The 15,463-nt window shown below is 43.2% G+C and overlaps 2 protein-coding genes across 4 annotated transcripts; one reads left to right on the top strand and one right to left on the bottom strand.

Annotated features, from left to right (window-relative positions):
- The first annotated feature begins 561 nt into the window (after positions 1–561).
- Positions 562–14,001, top strand: septin7b (septin 7b). Of its 3 annotated transcripts, none has more exons than XM_061080457.1 (15): positions 562–625; positions 2,006–2,022; positions 2,372–2,474; positions 3,975–4,081; positions 4,932–5,032; positions 5,153–5,287; positions 7,579–7,696; positions 8,102–8,194; positions 8,288–8,384; positions 8,521–8,572; positions 8,710–8,838; positions 9,522–9,542; positions 10,889–11,024; positions 11,827–11,969; positions 12,688–14,001. In XM_061080457.1, the coding sequence occupies exons 1-15, from the start codon at positions 622–624 to the stop codon at positions 12,725–12,727; spliced, it is 1,296 nt and encodes a 431-aa protein (XP_060936440.1). In that variant the 5' UTR covers positions 562–621; the 3' UTR covers positions 12,728–14,001. The 3 variants fall into 3 exon arrangements, with proteins under 3 accessions (XP_060936440.1, XP_060936441.1, XP_060936442.1); XM_061080458.1 differs by having other exon boundaries at positions 2,375–2,474; XM_061080459.1 differs by lacking the exon at positions 9,522–9,542.
- Positions 13,899–15,043, bottom strand: LOC133013505 (protachykinin-like). Its single transcript, XM_061080461.1, has 5 exons — positions 14,951–15,043; positions 14,653–14,755; positions 14,526–14,549; positions 14,369–14,425; positions 13,899–14,278 (listed from the first exon to the last, which is right to left on the bottom strand). The coding sequence occupies exons 1-5, from the start codon at positions 15,041–15,043 to the stop codon at positions 14,241–14,243; spliced, it is 315 nt and encodes a 104-aa protein (XP_060936444.1). The 3' UTR covers positions 13,899–14,240.
- Between the last annotated feature and the right edge of the window lie 420 nt (positions 15,044–15,463).

Consider the following 15,463-nt stretch of genomic DNA (forward strand, 5'->3'; position numbering starts at 1 on the left):
TCGTCTCCTACCCTTCCTCCAGCATCACAAACCAGCAGCAGGTGGTTGTTACGGTTCGTAAAACACGAATATTCCTTCATTAAATCTCCTTATTCGATGAGACGGTCAACACAACCTTGTTCGGTGCCGGACCGACGTTAGCCAATCAGAGAACGCTTTGCTGGGTTTTTAACCAATGAGGGCGCGCGTTGTTAAGAGCCCTGGTTACCATGGCTACAACGGACGCTGCTCTCATTCCGTCACACGTAAACCCAACGTGAAAACCGCAAATTCATCAAAACAACTTACGACATATTTTAATAAGAAGTCTTATATTCTCTACAGTGAAGTCTTCCTGTTTAAAAATAAGAAAATATATATAAAAAACGTGTGGTTATCGCGAGAAGACGCGGGAACGCTGAAAGGAAGTCGAGGCGGCCTCGCGAGATTTGGCCCCGAGCGATTCCCGTACGCTTCTACGCCAGTTTTCAAGCGTAGCCTCGTCGGGTGCCGCTGACGTTGCGCTACGCACGTTGCGTAAAACTGAACCCAGAATCAGCGACGAGGAGTAGAACGAGAGGAGGGGGGGGAATGTCGGCTTGTGGGTGATCGGTACTCGAAGCGGCAGGGAGCGGCAGCGTCATGGGTGAGAACCGACACATTACCCCCGGACCCCGGGCCCGGTTCCCCGGTTCCCCGGAGCCCGGTGTCCACGGTAGATTCTCCCCGGGATAAGTGGCTCCTCCGCGGCTGGAGCTGGAGCTTGTTGTCCGAGCAACCAACGCCCAGTCGTGAGCCTCCACTCCCGATGCTAGCTAGCTCCTCTAGCTAGCTGCTAGCTTCGGTGTCATTTCCTGCCTCTGGGCTCGTTCGTTCTCTTCTCTTCTTCTTTGGTTTTAACGTGTTTTAAGTGATCGAGCTCGGCGTGGACACCGCGTAGAACCACGTTCCACGACGGGTGTAGCAAACCGGGCGTCGTGCCGTGGGTTCGATCCCCGGCTCGTCGATGCTAACTTGTGTGAATCTAAAAGGGGGAGAGGAATGAGATGAGAGCTTTTTATAACGTGTGTGTCCAGATCACATCTCACAGTCCCACGTTATAAAGAGTCTGTAGATCCAAATCCTCTTTAAAGTGTGTGTTTCCATCGCATGTCTGTGTGTGTGTCCGTGTGTGTGTCTGTGTGTGTGTCAGACAGCTGGCCCAGTGTGGGATCGATAATTTGATTAAAATGCATTTATTGGAACATGTAGGTCAAACCAGGAAGCTGTCACGGTTCCACTTCAGGAGGACGAGGCCATTTAATCTGGATTACACTCGATCTAGAACCTTCCAAGAGTTTTGACTTTTTAACATCATTAGCTCCAGGCCCTGATGATGAAGATGATGAAGATGATGAGGATTATTTAAAATGAAACATCTGCAGCTCATTCCTGCACCTTCCTCCACCACTTCCGGTCGCAGACACTGCCTGAGAGGAAACTGACAGCTGCTGTCTCCAAAAATAGAAATCTTCTCTCTTACTCAAAAAGAGAAAGAGAATCTGATAGTTCACTTGATTTTTTTTTTATTGTTGCAGTTTCACAGATATTGATTCCCTGGGCTGCAGCTGAGGGTTGAACTCTTCCTCATCCTGTGAGCCAGGCAGCTCACAGAGTCACACTGAAGACATGTGGGCTGCTGCTGGTTGGCAGGAGATGCTGCAGCCGAGGAGGCAGCGGTGAATGAGGGGGGGGCACCTTACCTTACCTTACCTTACCTTAAGGTGCCTCTGACTTTAAAGGAACTGGTTTAAAGTCAATCTATGGTTGTTACAGTAGAGAAGATCGTGAATCATTTCGCCTCGGGTGGGTCTTTGCATCTTGAGAAGCTGATTCTCGAGATTGATTCTTGTTCTTTTGTTGTTCTTCTGCTCTCTCTCTCTCTCTCTCTCTCTCTCTCTCTCTCTCTCTCTCTCTCTCTCTCTCCCCTGTGACCCCTGGAAATCGTTCGCTCTCTTCCTGCAATCTTGGAAACTGCATCGCAAAGATCTACAGAAAGCAGCTGTAAGTATTTAAATGATTTGTGTACTTTTGAGTTTTGTTTACACTCTTGTTCACTGTCCAGTGCTGCATAATCCAATTTAAAGTCAAGATTCACCATTATACTAATTGTGTTATGCCTCATCACAGCTGAAAATATGTCACGATGCATTTATTTATTTAATATAATTGGGGCATCTTCAATTGGAATAGGTCATTAAATTTGAATCTTCATTGAAAGGGTATATTTCAGTTATAACACCGTGGGAAAAATGCCATGAAGACTTCTCTTTTGAGGTTTTTGCAGCCAAACTTGGTCACACAGTTGATTTTCTTATTGGTGTGGATGTTTATTTATTTTTCTGTCTTGCAGCAGCAGAAGAATCTGGAGGGATATGTGGGCTTTGCGAGCCTCCCCAACCAAGTGTACAGGAAGTCTGTGAAGAGGGGCTTCGAGTTCACCCTGATGGTCGTGGGTAAGAACACTCGCTGCTCCGCTCGCCGGCTGTCGTTTTTGTTCTAATTGAATCATTTCATTGTGTTGTTTGCGGTGCTGTGGCGTTTTGAAGTCGTCCGTTGTGGTTTCTCGTTGTGTGAGAGGGAGAGAGGTTGTCGGTGTGCAGCCACATTCACACACAAGGAACTTTATAGTATTTATTGCTGAGTCAGACACAAGTTTACCAGTTCTCTTATTTGAATTCATCCTGATGTTATGTTCTCGACACTCGCCTCACAGAACAAAAACATTCGGGTTGGATTTATCTAGAGCAGCACTCGGCGAATCACAAATGCAGACATTCTTTTAAAACCCTTGGATGTGGTCGTTGACACGCGGCCAAGATCCTCCCCGGCTGATTGGCCTCTGTTTGGAGGGAAATGTTTCTGTGGGTCAAAACCATTTCCTGTTGGGCGCATCTCCAGTTGCGTTCACACCAGCCAGTTCTCTTGCTTATAGAACTGCGTTTCTCTTTACTTTCATTTGAACTGGCTCTTCACAAAGAACTTGGATCTTGCTTGTTCTCGTCCTCTTGAGTGTTCTTGATAAAACCAGCTGGGCGGTGACCAAGTGCTTCTCTGCAGCCGGAGGAATGCTTCAAAGTGTTTTGCTTGCAGAAAACATAAAAGATGGCCGAGCATCTAGCGGCAGGAAAAGTAGAGGACGTCCTGTGGGCTTTTTAGTAGATAAATGGTTGCCTTTGTTTGTATGGTGTCACCCTCCTGCATAGACACACACACAATCACACACAAACACACACACAATATTCCGTTTTTCTTGGCTCTGATTAGCTGTGTGGCCACATGTCCCCGCCGTGCAGCGCAGTGCGTCACCGGTGTGGTGTGAGAAGAGGAAAAGAGGATGAAAGATGGAGGAAGTGAATTGGATTCGATGGGACTAGTTATACCACAAGTGACGAGCTCGCTGTCCCTTCCTCATGATGCACACGACCCAACAACAACAGCACACAACGCAGAGCAGCTCTTTTCCCAGGCCTGTCCTCACCTTGTTGTGCCGTGTGCTTGTTACCGATGGTTAAATGCCATGTTTAAAATGTTCGCCAAATGCTGCAGTGCAAGCTCCACACTTTACCCTTTGACTGTATTTGGGGCGTAAATGTTGGCTCGTTAAATATTGACCTGGAGCCATCAGCCCGGGAAGCCAGTGCCAGTGGTCATTTCCACTAATGATCCTTTTCTTTGGGAACTTTGGAAACAGGGGCACACAAAGGCCAATTGTCCGCGTTGTTTCTTTAGCCTTTTAACTGCTACCATAATGAATTAATGTCCTGGTCAAATGTCAGTCTCATCCCCGGCTCGGCACATGCCCTTTGATTCTCTTAAAAATGTCAGCTTTGATTTATGTATAGCTGTAATGCAAAGGGTGGGGTTTTTTGTTAAATACCTCAGATTTTCAGTGTTATTCCAGTAATGCAAGGCTCTATTTTCCTGATTTGTCGTCTCGTGTTCCTCTGTTTCAGGTGAATCGGGACTTGGGAAATCCACGTTGATCAACTCTCTGTTCCTCACAGACCTGTATTCAGCAGAGTATCCTGGACCCTCACATCGAATTAAAAAGACCGTACAGGTACATTTGATCTTGGTAAAAATAAACGTCTTTAAACGGAGATATTCATGCAGTGCTAAAAAACAATCAAACACACCTGCATTGTTCGCAAGGAGCCGGAACAAAAACAAACACACACGGTTTTGTTTCAGATACAGAAAGTATGTAGACCAAATGTCAGATATGAAGCATGACAGACTCAAAGAGGTTTGGCCAATTTTGACATGTAGATATTGCAAATGTGGCCCCAGACACTATGTCATAGTACATGTGATGCATGTGACGCACATACCAAAGTAATTATCTGTTTGTTTTCCATGTTTTCTTAAGAATGTTTCTCCCACGTAGATTAAACGACCTCCGAGTCGACTAAGATGGATGCAGTGACATTGCATTCGTGGCTTGTTTAACAGCTACAACAGCATTAAGCCGCAAAATGTATTATGATGAATGCAGTGACTCCTCAGTTTACCCCCATGGCTTCAATAAGTCAGACTAACTGTCGGCTCCTGTCACAAATGTTTTTAATCTTCATCCTTGTTTGCGTAGGCAGGGTTGTTTTGAATCTGGAGAGCCTCAGGTCCTGTACTTTATCTGTCTGGCTCCTGACTAACAGCATTGCTATCTCCAGATGCTTGTGTGCTTTTCTGGTTTCCCGGCATAGTTCGCTAATGGCACAGTGTGGGACGGCGTGTTGCTACATGCTGCTAGCTTCAAGTGTTTTCTATGTGACATATATGATACCATCAGCTGACAGCACTAATGATCTAGACCCAACCTTTCATAACTGGGTTTTTTACTTTTAATTAAATGGTTTTCTCTCAAAGACAGAAGTAAACACAACGTACTCTTCTTCTCCATCCCGTGTCAGGTGGAGCAGTCCAAGGTTTTAATAAAGGAAGGCGGCGTCCAGCTGCTGCTCACAATAGTTGACACCCCAGGGTTCGGAGATGCTGTCGACAACAGCAACTGGTAAGAATCTCACCAGCCTGCAACCTGGATCATATTCCTTCATTTGTAATCACCAAAATGTCCTTCTGGGTCTTTGTGGAGATTTGTTTCTTACTGGAAGCTGTCATTTGTACTATGTAGCTGGCAGCCAATCATTGATCACATAGACAGCAAGTTCGAAGACTACCTGAACTCAGAATCACGGGTGAATAGAAGACAGATGCCTGACAGCCGAATCCACTGCTGCCTGTATTTTATCGCCCCCTCGGGACACGGGTGAGTCTGGACAACTTCACAAGACAATCATTTTAGCGGATGTTTTAATCCAAGGTACCGTATGTTGCATGTAAAGCACAATTCTAGTGTTAGTCAAACTCTTAAATGTCACTGGCTTGATCAATGCAAAGGAAGTGGAGGGCAGGAATGTGTAGATAGGACTGGAGAAAGGAAAAGGTTGGAAGGGAAAGGGTGAACAGTGGGAGGAAATGAGTAAAAATAGTAGGGTGACCTAGAAGGGAAATAAGAGGTCAGCCGTGCCCCAGAGGTCAGAGACTGACTTCCAGCTAGGTTTGCTGGTTCAGATCCCTGCGCTGTCTGAAAAGTCCAGGAAAGGTTAGTGACTAAAGCACTTCCTTCCTTTTTTTGATTTGATATTATTAGGATCCCCATTCCCCCACTCCTTCTGTGGTCCACACATGAAACATGACATGCTTCCTTCCTTAAACTCTCCAGCGAGGTGCTCAAACCTCAGCTGCTTCTGGATCAGCTCAGTGGTCAACAGCATGAAGTGAATGTGGACAGTATGAACGGTATAGAACGTACACAGGTGTCAATTTGCCATATGATGTGGAATTTGACTGCCCCATGCTGACCAGTGGAGCCCTCAGGGATCAATGATGTAGCTACACCAGTAGGAGGCGGACTGAGTTACTGGAAAAATGCCTAACAGATCATACTGACAGCCAAATGACTGTGTGGAATTTGAATGTGGATGTTTATTATTCCGAAGGCATCGGCTATTGCGATAAACAAGTTAGTCAAAGAGCAGAAAGAGTGGGAGCAGTGAATAGAAACACGAGGCTTGAAGCAGTTACTTCCTGCCATGAATGAAGCTTTAACTCCTTATTGAGTGTGTGAAATTGTGTTAATGTGGAAATCTGCTCCGGGTCCCAACTCGTGACCTTAAAAGGTCTAGAACCCGGCTGTTTGCCCCTGCAGGGCTGGAACATGTTGTTTATGTCTCTGTCGTGTGGAGCTGCCCCATTTGTGTACACGCAGAAATGCAGCATGTGCTCACATGCCCCGAAAAACTGTTGACCGTGACCTGAAATGAAGAAGCCTCTTGTTTTTTTCTTCATCTCATGTCTGTCCGTCTTCTGTGAGACGTTGTGTATGTACAAGCTTGTCCTCTGTACGCACACAAGCAGAGCTCCAGCCTTGAGGATGTGCAGCGTATGTTCCCACAGAGACACAGAGCATCCCCTCATAACACCAGCTGACTGCTCTCACTCTGCAGCACAATGACCTCCGCCGCTCAGAGACACTCTGAATGCTTAACTCTTGACTGTTTTTTTTTTTGAATGGTTTGAAGACAGTGACTAATAAAACTTATCGCCCACGCTCGTCCCTGTTGGGTCATAAAATGTGGCCTCCCACAAACTGTGGTTTAGCTCGGCAATGACGATAAGTTGGTTTAATTTGTGAGAAAACCAACAATTTGCCTCTTTACACTTTAACTAGAAAGGAAGCAGTAACAGAAAGAGGAACTAAAGTAATATAAATTCAAAATGAATCAGTTGCTTGATCATTGTTACGTGTGGCCAGGAGGAAATTTGAGTCATTTTTCAAGCAGGAGTGTTAAACATTACCTTCCCCCAGTCTAACATTTACGAGGATTTCCTTATCTCTCTGAATTGAATATCACTTTCCATATTGTGAAGTGTGGATTTCACAGTCCAAATGATTGTAGTCGTGTCCGTCTGTCGCTTTCTTGTGATAGAGTTCAGTGGTCAAAGGTTAAGCTCCCGGTGACCTCATTATTATTGTAAAGCGATATGTCGGGAACACCTGGAGGAACTGAACCTGCTCTGGTTGAAGGGGGAAGTAACTCTAGTCTCTGTTTTCTCTGTGATGACATTTCATATTCCTCATGGTTTCAAATCTATTTTCATTTTGGCCCCAATCTTCTGTTTCCTCTGTTGATGCCATATTTGTGTGGGACAGTCTGGTTTGATAATTTCCGAATAAAGAGAAGGATCAGGGACATGGTTGATGAATCGCACAGAGGTTAACGTTGTGGTTCCTCTTTGTGGCGACGTCAACAGCACATTCTGCTGGTGAGTTAGTGTCGGGTCAGGCCTGGTTTTAGAGTAATTTATTCAAAATCTATTAGATTTGTAGTTGACTTAGATTTTGAGGCACAATTCAACCAGTAAGAGCTGCATCAGTGATGAAATTTAAACCCAAAAGCTCAAAATACTTCCCTTTGTTTCCATGTCTTGTAAATGTACAATATATGCACCAAGAATGTAACATACAATAACTCTGTGACTGATATCTCTCTGCAGACTGAAGCCCCTGGACATTGAGTTCATGAAGCGGTTGCATGAGAAAGTCAATGTTATCCCACTGATCGCTAAAGCAGACACTCTCACCCCGGAGGAATGCCAACAGTTCAAAAAGCAGGTCAGTGGTTTCCACAGCTGCACATTGCTGCAGAAAACAAGAACCACCACAGAGGAGTTAACTTTTCGACATGGGTGTGATGACAGTTCTGTGCATCTTGGAAGAAAAGTCCTCTGTAATTGATGACCTACATTCTTTGAATTGTGGAAAAAGATGTCCTGACAATAATACAGACATACAATTCAAAAAGGCTGTAGAACAAATCTTTAAACAAGATATTAAGAGGTTGCTTTTGGGTTGATGTGGTTAAATGTTAATGTTAAGAAGAGACAAACCCAATAATGCATCTTTTAAAAACATGAGAAAAATCAAGTGTGGACAAGATAATTTGATATTTCTTGATTAGAATGATGCTCAGCTCACACCTGTGTTGTGTCAGCTCACACATCTTCTCTTCTGAATTAGATCATGCGGGAAATCCTAGAGCACAAAATTAAGATCTACGAGTTCCCAGAGACAGACGACGAAGAGGAGAACAGACTGGTGAAGAAGATCAAGGTTTGTCTCCTCCCGTATCCACACATCAAATTATCTAAATGTACCAGTTTTCCTACAAACCCCAGACTCACACACTTTGTGTTCTACTTCTAGGACAAGTTGCCGCTGGCTGTAGTAGGAAGCAACACCATCATCGAGGTGAACAGCAAGAAGGTCCGAGGGAGACAGTACCCCTGGGGGGTTGCAGAAGGTACAAGTGTTTTCTTAGTGTAATAATATACCACATTCAAAATACTTGATTAAATGCTTTCTTTGTATTTGAGGTACAAACAAGGTTTCTTGTTTTTACTTGACAATTGACTAACTTGTTTTATTTCGCCCTCTAGTTGAAAACGGTGACCACTGCGACTTCACCATCCTCAGGGACATGCTCATCAGGTACAGAAACATACACAGTATCATTCACACTTAACACTGTCATCCACCAGGTGGTGATGGACTAAGCTGAGTTTTCAGTTAAAACGTTTCTCACAGAGGATTTTAAATATTTAGAATTCTTTCTCTGCCGTTGCCAGAACACACATGCAGGATCTGAAGGACGTGACAAACAACGTCCACTATGAGAACTACCGCAGCAGGAAGCTGGCGGCCGTCACCTACAACGGCGTGGACAACAACCGGGCTAAAGGACAACTGTGCACCAAGTAAGTCCCGCACAGGACACATTAGAGACAACGAGGCAGGAGAGAGACGCTCACAAGTAAAGAAGTTATTGACAGACCTGCATTATTGTGTATAATAGAACAGGGTCCTTATGTAGGAGACTTAATTCAGATGTAGAAGTTGCAGGATCTGTTGAGAAAATATGTCAAACAACTTGTGTAATTCTACGGGCTTGAAGTCGACCTTGTTTTTGATCAGTCGCATCCGTTAAACTGAGGTCAATATAATTGTGAAAGCAACATGGCCGCCATTTCATTCTTCAACCATTTGTCCTTTTGTTTGTGATGTTTGACGAACTGTCTGTGGTTTGAGTTCACTCATCACTTAACTGCTCTACTTTGCCTAAAACTCATGCCACCGCTGAATCGAGGCCTCACGCTGCTGATGCTAACTCACAGCTGAACAATAAAAACAAACTCTGCTAATATATTTTTTCACACCCGGCTCACAAAGCCCACATTGTTATTTTTCCACACTTTCAGGTTTTTTTTCTCAGTTTTTTCCACTTGCAGTGAAAAAGCAGTTTGAGTCACAGACACACAACTGGCAGTTTTTATTTTAGTGCATGACCTCATCATTGCATGCCGTGTGTGTCTGTGTGTGTGTGTGTGTGTGTTTTTGTGTGCGTGTGTGTGTTTGGTTGTATGTGTTTTTGTTTTTTTAGAGTTGACACAGTTGACGGAATGTAAGTGGTCATTTTTTCACTTTTTTTGCCCGACCCTTGTTGAACATCTTCATTTCTCTGTCTTCTTCTCTTCTCCCTCGTTCACTGCATCACGTTCTTTCCTCTCTTCCCTGTTGACTCGGTTCTTCCCTCCTCGTCTTCCCTCTGTCACTAGATGTTTCCAGGAGTCTTATAAATCTAGTTTGACGGTTATGAAGGGGATGCTTTCATATTTCATTCCACTGTTGTACGTCGTGCTGCCTCCACCTGCTGCTGTTTGGACTAATAACAGAGACCTGGACATGAGGTGTTCAGGGCGGTTACCTGTGTTTGTGACATGCAGGACTACAAGGCTGTAATTACATTAAACCTGCAGTGTTTCCACATAAGACAAAGTTTGCATGCTGGTTGTGCTGCTGCTGCTGAAATGATTTACAGCCTGAGACCCAGTATTCCACAACAAATCCATAAATTTCTTTTGGTCGTAGTTCAAATACATATTGAAGATGACATATTAACAGTTGATTCACTACTGAATCCACATTATCTCAGCTACGCACTAGTACTAGTTACAGAATTATAGGCTTATTTCTTACACTGTTACTGTACTGTTGTATGTGTTTTCATTTAAAATGAGTATAGCAGCTGATACTGATGGTTTCCCTTTGTTTTACTGTAACTTGGAAAACCTGTAACTGCACAAAGGTTCAACTTCAGATCACGATCAGATGAATGATAGTTTTAAAACATTGCTCGTGTTGTCACTGCTCTTAATAATCACAGGTAACCACTGCACATGTTTCATGACGGGTCTCTGGACGCTCGCACTGCAACAACCTGTCCTGTTGAGCTTCACTAACATTTAACCCATCATCCGCACTAACAACCAGTGTCCCCTCCACTAGCCCTCTGGTTCCTCCACTGGTTTCCAGATATGGTTTGGTTCCCTGCTCCTTTCACAGCCTTGTCGGATCCTAAAACTTCAAACCTTCTCCTCTCGTTTCCCTCCTGTTCTCCAATGTTTGTTTTCCTTTGGGGATTTGGGGGGTAAAGTTATATGTCTCAACACTGTTATATATTTTTACAAAGCTTCTACTGCACAGATTTTAGAGGTAGTTCCTTGTTTTTTCTGGCCGCTGTGTAGAGAGGAAAGTACGGAAGTAAATCAGATTTTGAAATTTGATTCAAAGGCTTGTGTTCCACTGTTCAAAGCCAGAGCAGCTTTTCTCCTGCTTGTTTATAAAACAAAATACGGCCATAAATCCCAAGACGTCATTATCAAACCCTTGGGAGAAAGAAACTGAGGCTTTTCATATTTCACAGTTTATTAATAAGCGTGTGTTTGTGCTCCCGTCTTCCCCCTGCAGGAGTCCTCTGGCCCAGATGGAGGAGGAGAGGCGAGAGCACGTCTCTAAGATGAAGAAGATGGAGATGGAGATGGAGCAAGTGTTCGAGATGAAAGTCAAAGAAAAAGTGCAGAAGCTCAAAGACTCCGAAGCAGAGGTGAAGCTCCTCCTCTATCTGAACATCTTCCTCGGTCATGTGCTCGCGTGGTTCAGTGGTTGGTTGTGTAACAGTTGTTGATCTGTGAGAATGGATGTTCTGCTTGTTAGTTCCTCCTCCAAGCAGATCTCAGATAAGGGCTGTTTGCATGTCAACGTTCATACAGACTTAAACATGTCGGTAGAAATATGTGTTTTTCACATGGAGCAGTTAACCGTCTCTTATTATTTCCATGTGTTGAGATTTTTGCAATAAAATTAGATTTCATTACAAACCTTAGCAGGAACATGAATATTAACTTGTTTACACCAGACGGGCTTTTACACAAACTGAATATTATCTCGTCTACTGCCGATATGAGCGATTCCTCTTTAATGATCCATGAAGAGTTTGTGAAAGCAAATCTAATAATATTGTAGATAAATGAAAGATGCATCAATAATGTTGTAATGACTTGTTTTATGTGCATAGAAAATATATTCAACATGGTAATGTGACACAGAGTTAAAAGGAAAAGGTCACGTCAGCATCACACTCATTTTTGCCTGAATTTCACAGGAAGTTATAATGTTGATTTTCTTGAGCTTTAAGTTTGCAGAAGTGTTTTCACATTTCTTTTTCTGTTGAATCTGCTGTTAATTTCTCTCCCAGCAGCGAATTAACTGACACTCACCACTTTAATCTGTCTGTGATCGTGTGTTGAAGCCTGTTTCTCTGTGTGCAGGATACATTTTGAGGGTATAAGCTGTGTACTTCACGTTTTTTTTTCACTGATTCCCCCGACCTGCCTGTGTCTCTGCAGCTTCAGAGACGCCATGAACAGATGAAGAGGAACCTGGAGGCGCAGCACAAAGAGCTGGAGGAGAAGAGACGCGTGTTCGAGGACGAGAGAGCGAACTGGGAGGCCCATCAGCGCCAGGAGCAGCAGAAACTCGAGGCCTCCAGGTACAAGTCACTGTCACACGTTCCATGGTCAGGTGTCTGCATGCACTCCTGTCTCGTGCACAAATCAACACACTGGCTTTGCAGGGTTTGTTTAGATCAAAAGCTCAAGGCACCAAAACTAAAATAAGGATTCATTAAAGGAAATGCAGTGAATTATCCTTATTTACCAATTAACTTCATACAAACTTCAGATAATAGTTTCCCTTCAAGGTTCTTGGCCTCAGTTCTTCTGTGGATTTAGTCTCCTCATGTGATGCCAGATCCACGTGGAGATCCGGGCTCTGCAGGGTTCTCACCATCTGTTGCTAGACTCCTTGTTCTCTTTGACTCCAGCTTGTGTTCGGGCTTGTTGTCCTGTCGCAGGAGGAATTTGGGGCTGATCAGATGCCTCCCTGAAGTTATTATGGGATGGATAAGAATCTAAAGTTCCTGAAACCGTTCTGAACATCAAGCCGTTAGCGTTCAGGATTCTGTAAGAGTGGCAGGTAAAAAACAAACCAGGCCTGACACACAAGCTAAAATCAAAGGAGTCCCTGCTATAGATGACCTTTACTTAGATATACAGGATATAACTGCATCATTCAGAACTGTGTGGGTGTTTATCTATCATCCATATCAGACAGGACCTATAAAGTGATGTATTTATTTGTTACTTATAGATCTAACAGAGCTGAAATGTTAATTAACACCTAACTGGTTATATCTCCTTCTCTCTCAGGACTCTGGAGAAGAACAAAAAGAAAGGCAAGATCTTTTAAAGTCGGCAGGACCCCCCCCAACTCGAGTTGTATTTGTTTGCCAACGTTGCCGGTCAGGTCACCAGTGTGTGGTGCTGACATTACCCTCATCTTCCTCCTCTTCATCCTCCTCTTCATCCTCTTCCTTTCCGCTCTGTCTGCCAGCACAGCTGTGCTCCTGCTCCCACCCACTAGAGGGGGTCACTGGGAGTATATGTAGGTATGTGGGTGGGGGGTAGGCGGTGGAGACGGGTCTACATGTACAGTCAGAATCGCCATCACAGAAGCCCCTCCCCCTTCACTGCCTCGGGACTCATCATCATCGAAGAATGTGTTTACCTTAACAGCCAATTAAAATAACCCCACGTTAGAAAGGCCAAACCCACATTATTTTAATTATTATTATTATTATTGATGTTATTATTGTTGTTGTTTTAACTGAATACTGTCCCCGCGCCCCCCCACCTGCTGCTCTTCCTACCCCCCCCAAACCCCCACGGTTGCTTTGAAACCACTGACGTGTAGTTTTAATGGAGGTGAGATGGAGAAGAGAGCTGAGTTACGTCTGACTGTTGTACAATCAAGTTCTGGTGAATTCTATTTGTTTACAGCAAAAAGTGACCGTAACATTCAGTGAATATTAACCTGATCGTCGACCGTGTATTAAACCCAGAGGACAAGGCATTAATTAATCCTTCTTTTTCTTTTTGAGTGTACCTGGTGAGCCGTCGCTCCTGTGAGGGCGACTCAACCAAGCCAATCATGAAATAGTGTCAACTGAAAATCATGAATTTGAGAAAAACGAGGAAAAAATGCACCTTGGGCCTTTTTTTTGATGGATTTTTTTTTTTTTTTTAATGGCTAAAGCTTCTTCTCTTCTTTTATTTTTTTTGACATGTAACGCTTTCTTTATCCTGTGTTTCGCTGTCTCCAGTAGCCTTGGAACCACCATTTATAATGTCATAAGTGTTATACTTCACTTTAGTTTATTTTTATATATATACACCGAGCCAGCTGAAGTCATAACTTCTTTTGTATGTTTAGAAAAAAAAAGAATCTCAGAGACTTTTAACAGCAGCGTCCGGTGCTCTGGATGAAAACAGTAACACACAAATCCATACACACTTTTACAAATAACATCCTGGACAATATTTCAGTCACTCTGCGGAAAATGAAAAGTGGGAAATGAAGAGTCGACACCGCGATTTGCTTTGGCTATGTACTCCATCTCTGTATTTTTAATTTTATTTTTCATTTGTATTGTACAAAGTCACTTAATAAACCTGTGATGATAACGAAGAGTGAGATGGTTTTATTATAAAGTGAGTTTTACATCATAATAATTATGCACCATTCAAGTATCACTGTTGTTTAACTTCCAGTGTTTACAGTATTCTGCCACTAGATGTCGCTGGTGTCCCCCAGTGTCAAACTATTCAATGAGACATTTTCATGAAACAACGACAAACTGAAAACACAAACTTCTTCTTGTTGATCTGAGATGAATCGAAGTAGAGAAACAGATGTTTTCTGCTCAGTAATCCTCGCTCCTCTGTGCAGCTCCCATGAAGCCTGCAGGGATGAGGTCAGCTGTTACCAGGCAGATTTCCACTGACATGACACTTGTTTTGTTTCTCTTGTGGCAGTTGAATAAAATCATACCTTCATCCTCAAAGCTCCGTTTCCCCATCAGACCCACGAAGGTTTGGAATTTGTGTCCTGGGGACGAAAAACAAGCAGCTTCTGTCAAAACTGCAAAAAGTGCAACTCACTGAAAAATCCAAAATAAAGCAAAATGATTTATTAATTGGCTACTTACGTTTATGTGCTGGCTGTATTTTCCCTGTTTATATAATGACAATAAATCAGTGATCTGTCTCATTAGACCTAGATAAAGTTAATTTGTTTATATGTAAATAATTAAATTAATTAATAAATATTCCTACCAGAGTCTTTCTTCCCCGTGAGTCTCAGATACTGGCGTGGTCCTGGTTTTCTGATCAGTCTCACGAAAACATCTTCAATGACTTCAGAGTTTGGCCATTTGTTCTTCAATGAGACAAAGGAGGAAAAACAGAGACTGAATATTATGAATATTTTTATATTCAAGTCAAAAAGTGAAATAAATCATCTGTCCAAGAGGCTTTAAACAGAAAAGACAATGGTTATAGTGTATTGTCTGTTTACCAAACATCCTGATATCGGTTGTGAATCCTAATAAATGTGAAGATGCTGGAGTCTCACCTCTTCTCTGGCTCCTCTCCAGTTTTCCACATCTTGACAGAAAACATTTGTCAGCAGCAGCAGAACAATCACAACAAGTTTCACCATCTCCATCATCACAAACCGTGCGTAAAATGACTCTGCATGGAAATATCAAACGCCTTCTCGTTCCCTTTAGCCCGAGTAAGATAAGAAAAATACATGTGCAGGTAGTTTCCACGTCTCTGCTCGGCTCTTTCTTAACGTCGAGAGAGAGAGAAGAAGAAGAAGAAGACGATGCCTCAGTTCGCCACAAGGATCCTTCAACGCTCCTTTTGCGCTTTTACGCACAGCTGGAGTGGATGAAGTGGATCGATGCTCGTCTCATTATCCAGTGACTCACAGAACTTCAATTATGTTATAATTAGTTTATGTCCCATGCATTAGGACCCAGGAATATTATACCGGAGTTTCTGAAGTACCAGGTTGGAAAATGTGACGTTTTACCAGCTTTCTGCCAAGTTTTAATATTGTTGTTTGTCAACCTGAGAACAA

The sequence above is a fragment of the Limanda limanda genome, chromosome 11, assembly GCF_963576545.1.
Source record: "Limanda limanda chromosome 11, fLimLim1.1, whole genome shotgun sequence".
NCBI classification, from domain to species: Eukaryota; Metazoa; Chordata; class Actinopteri; order Pleuronectiformes; family Pleuronectidae; genus Limanda; species Limanda limanda.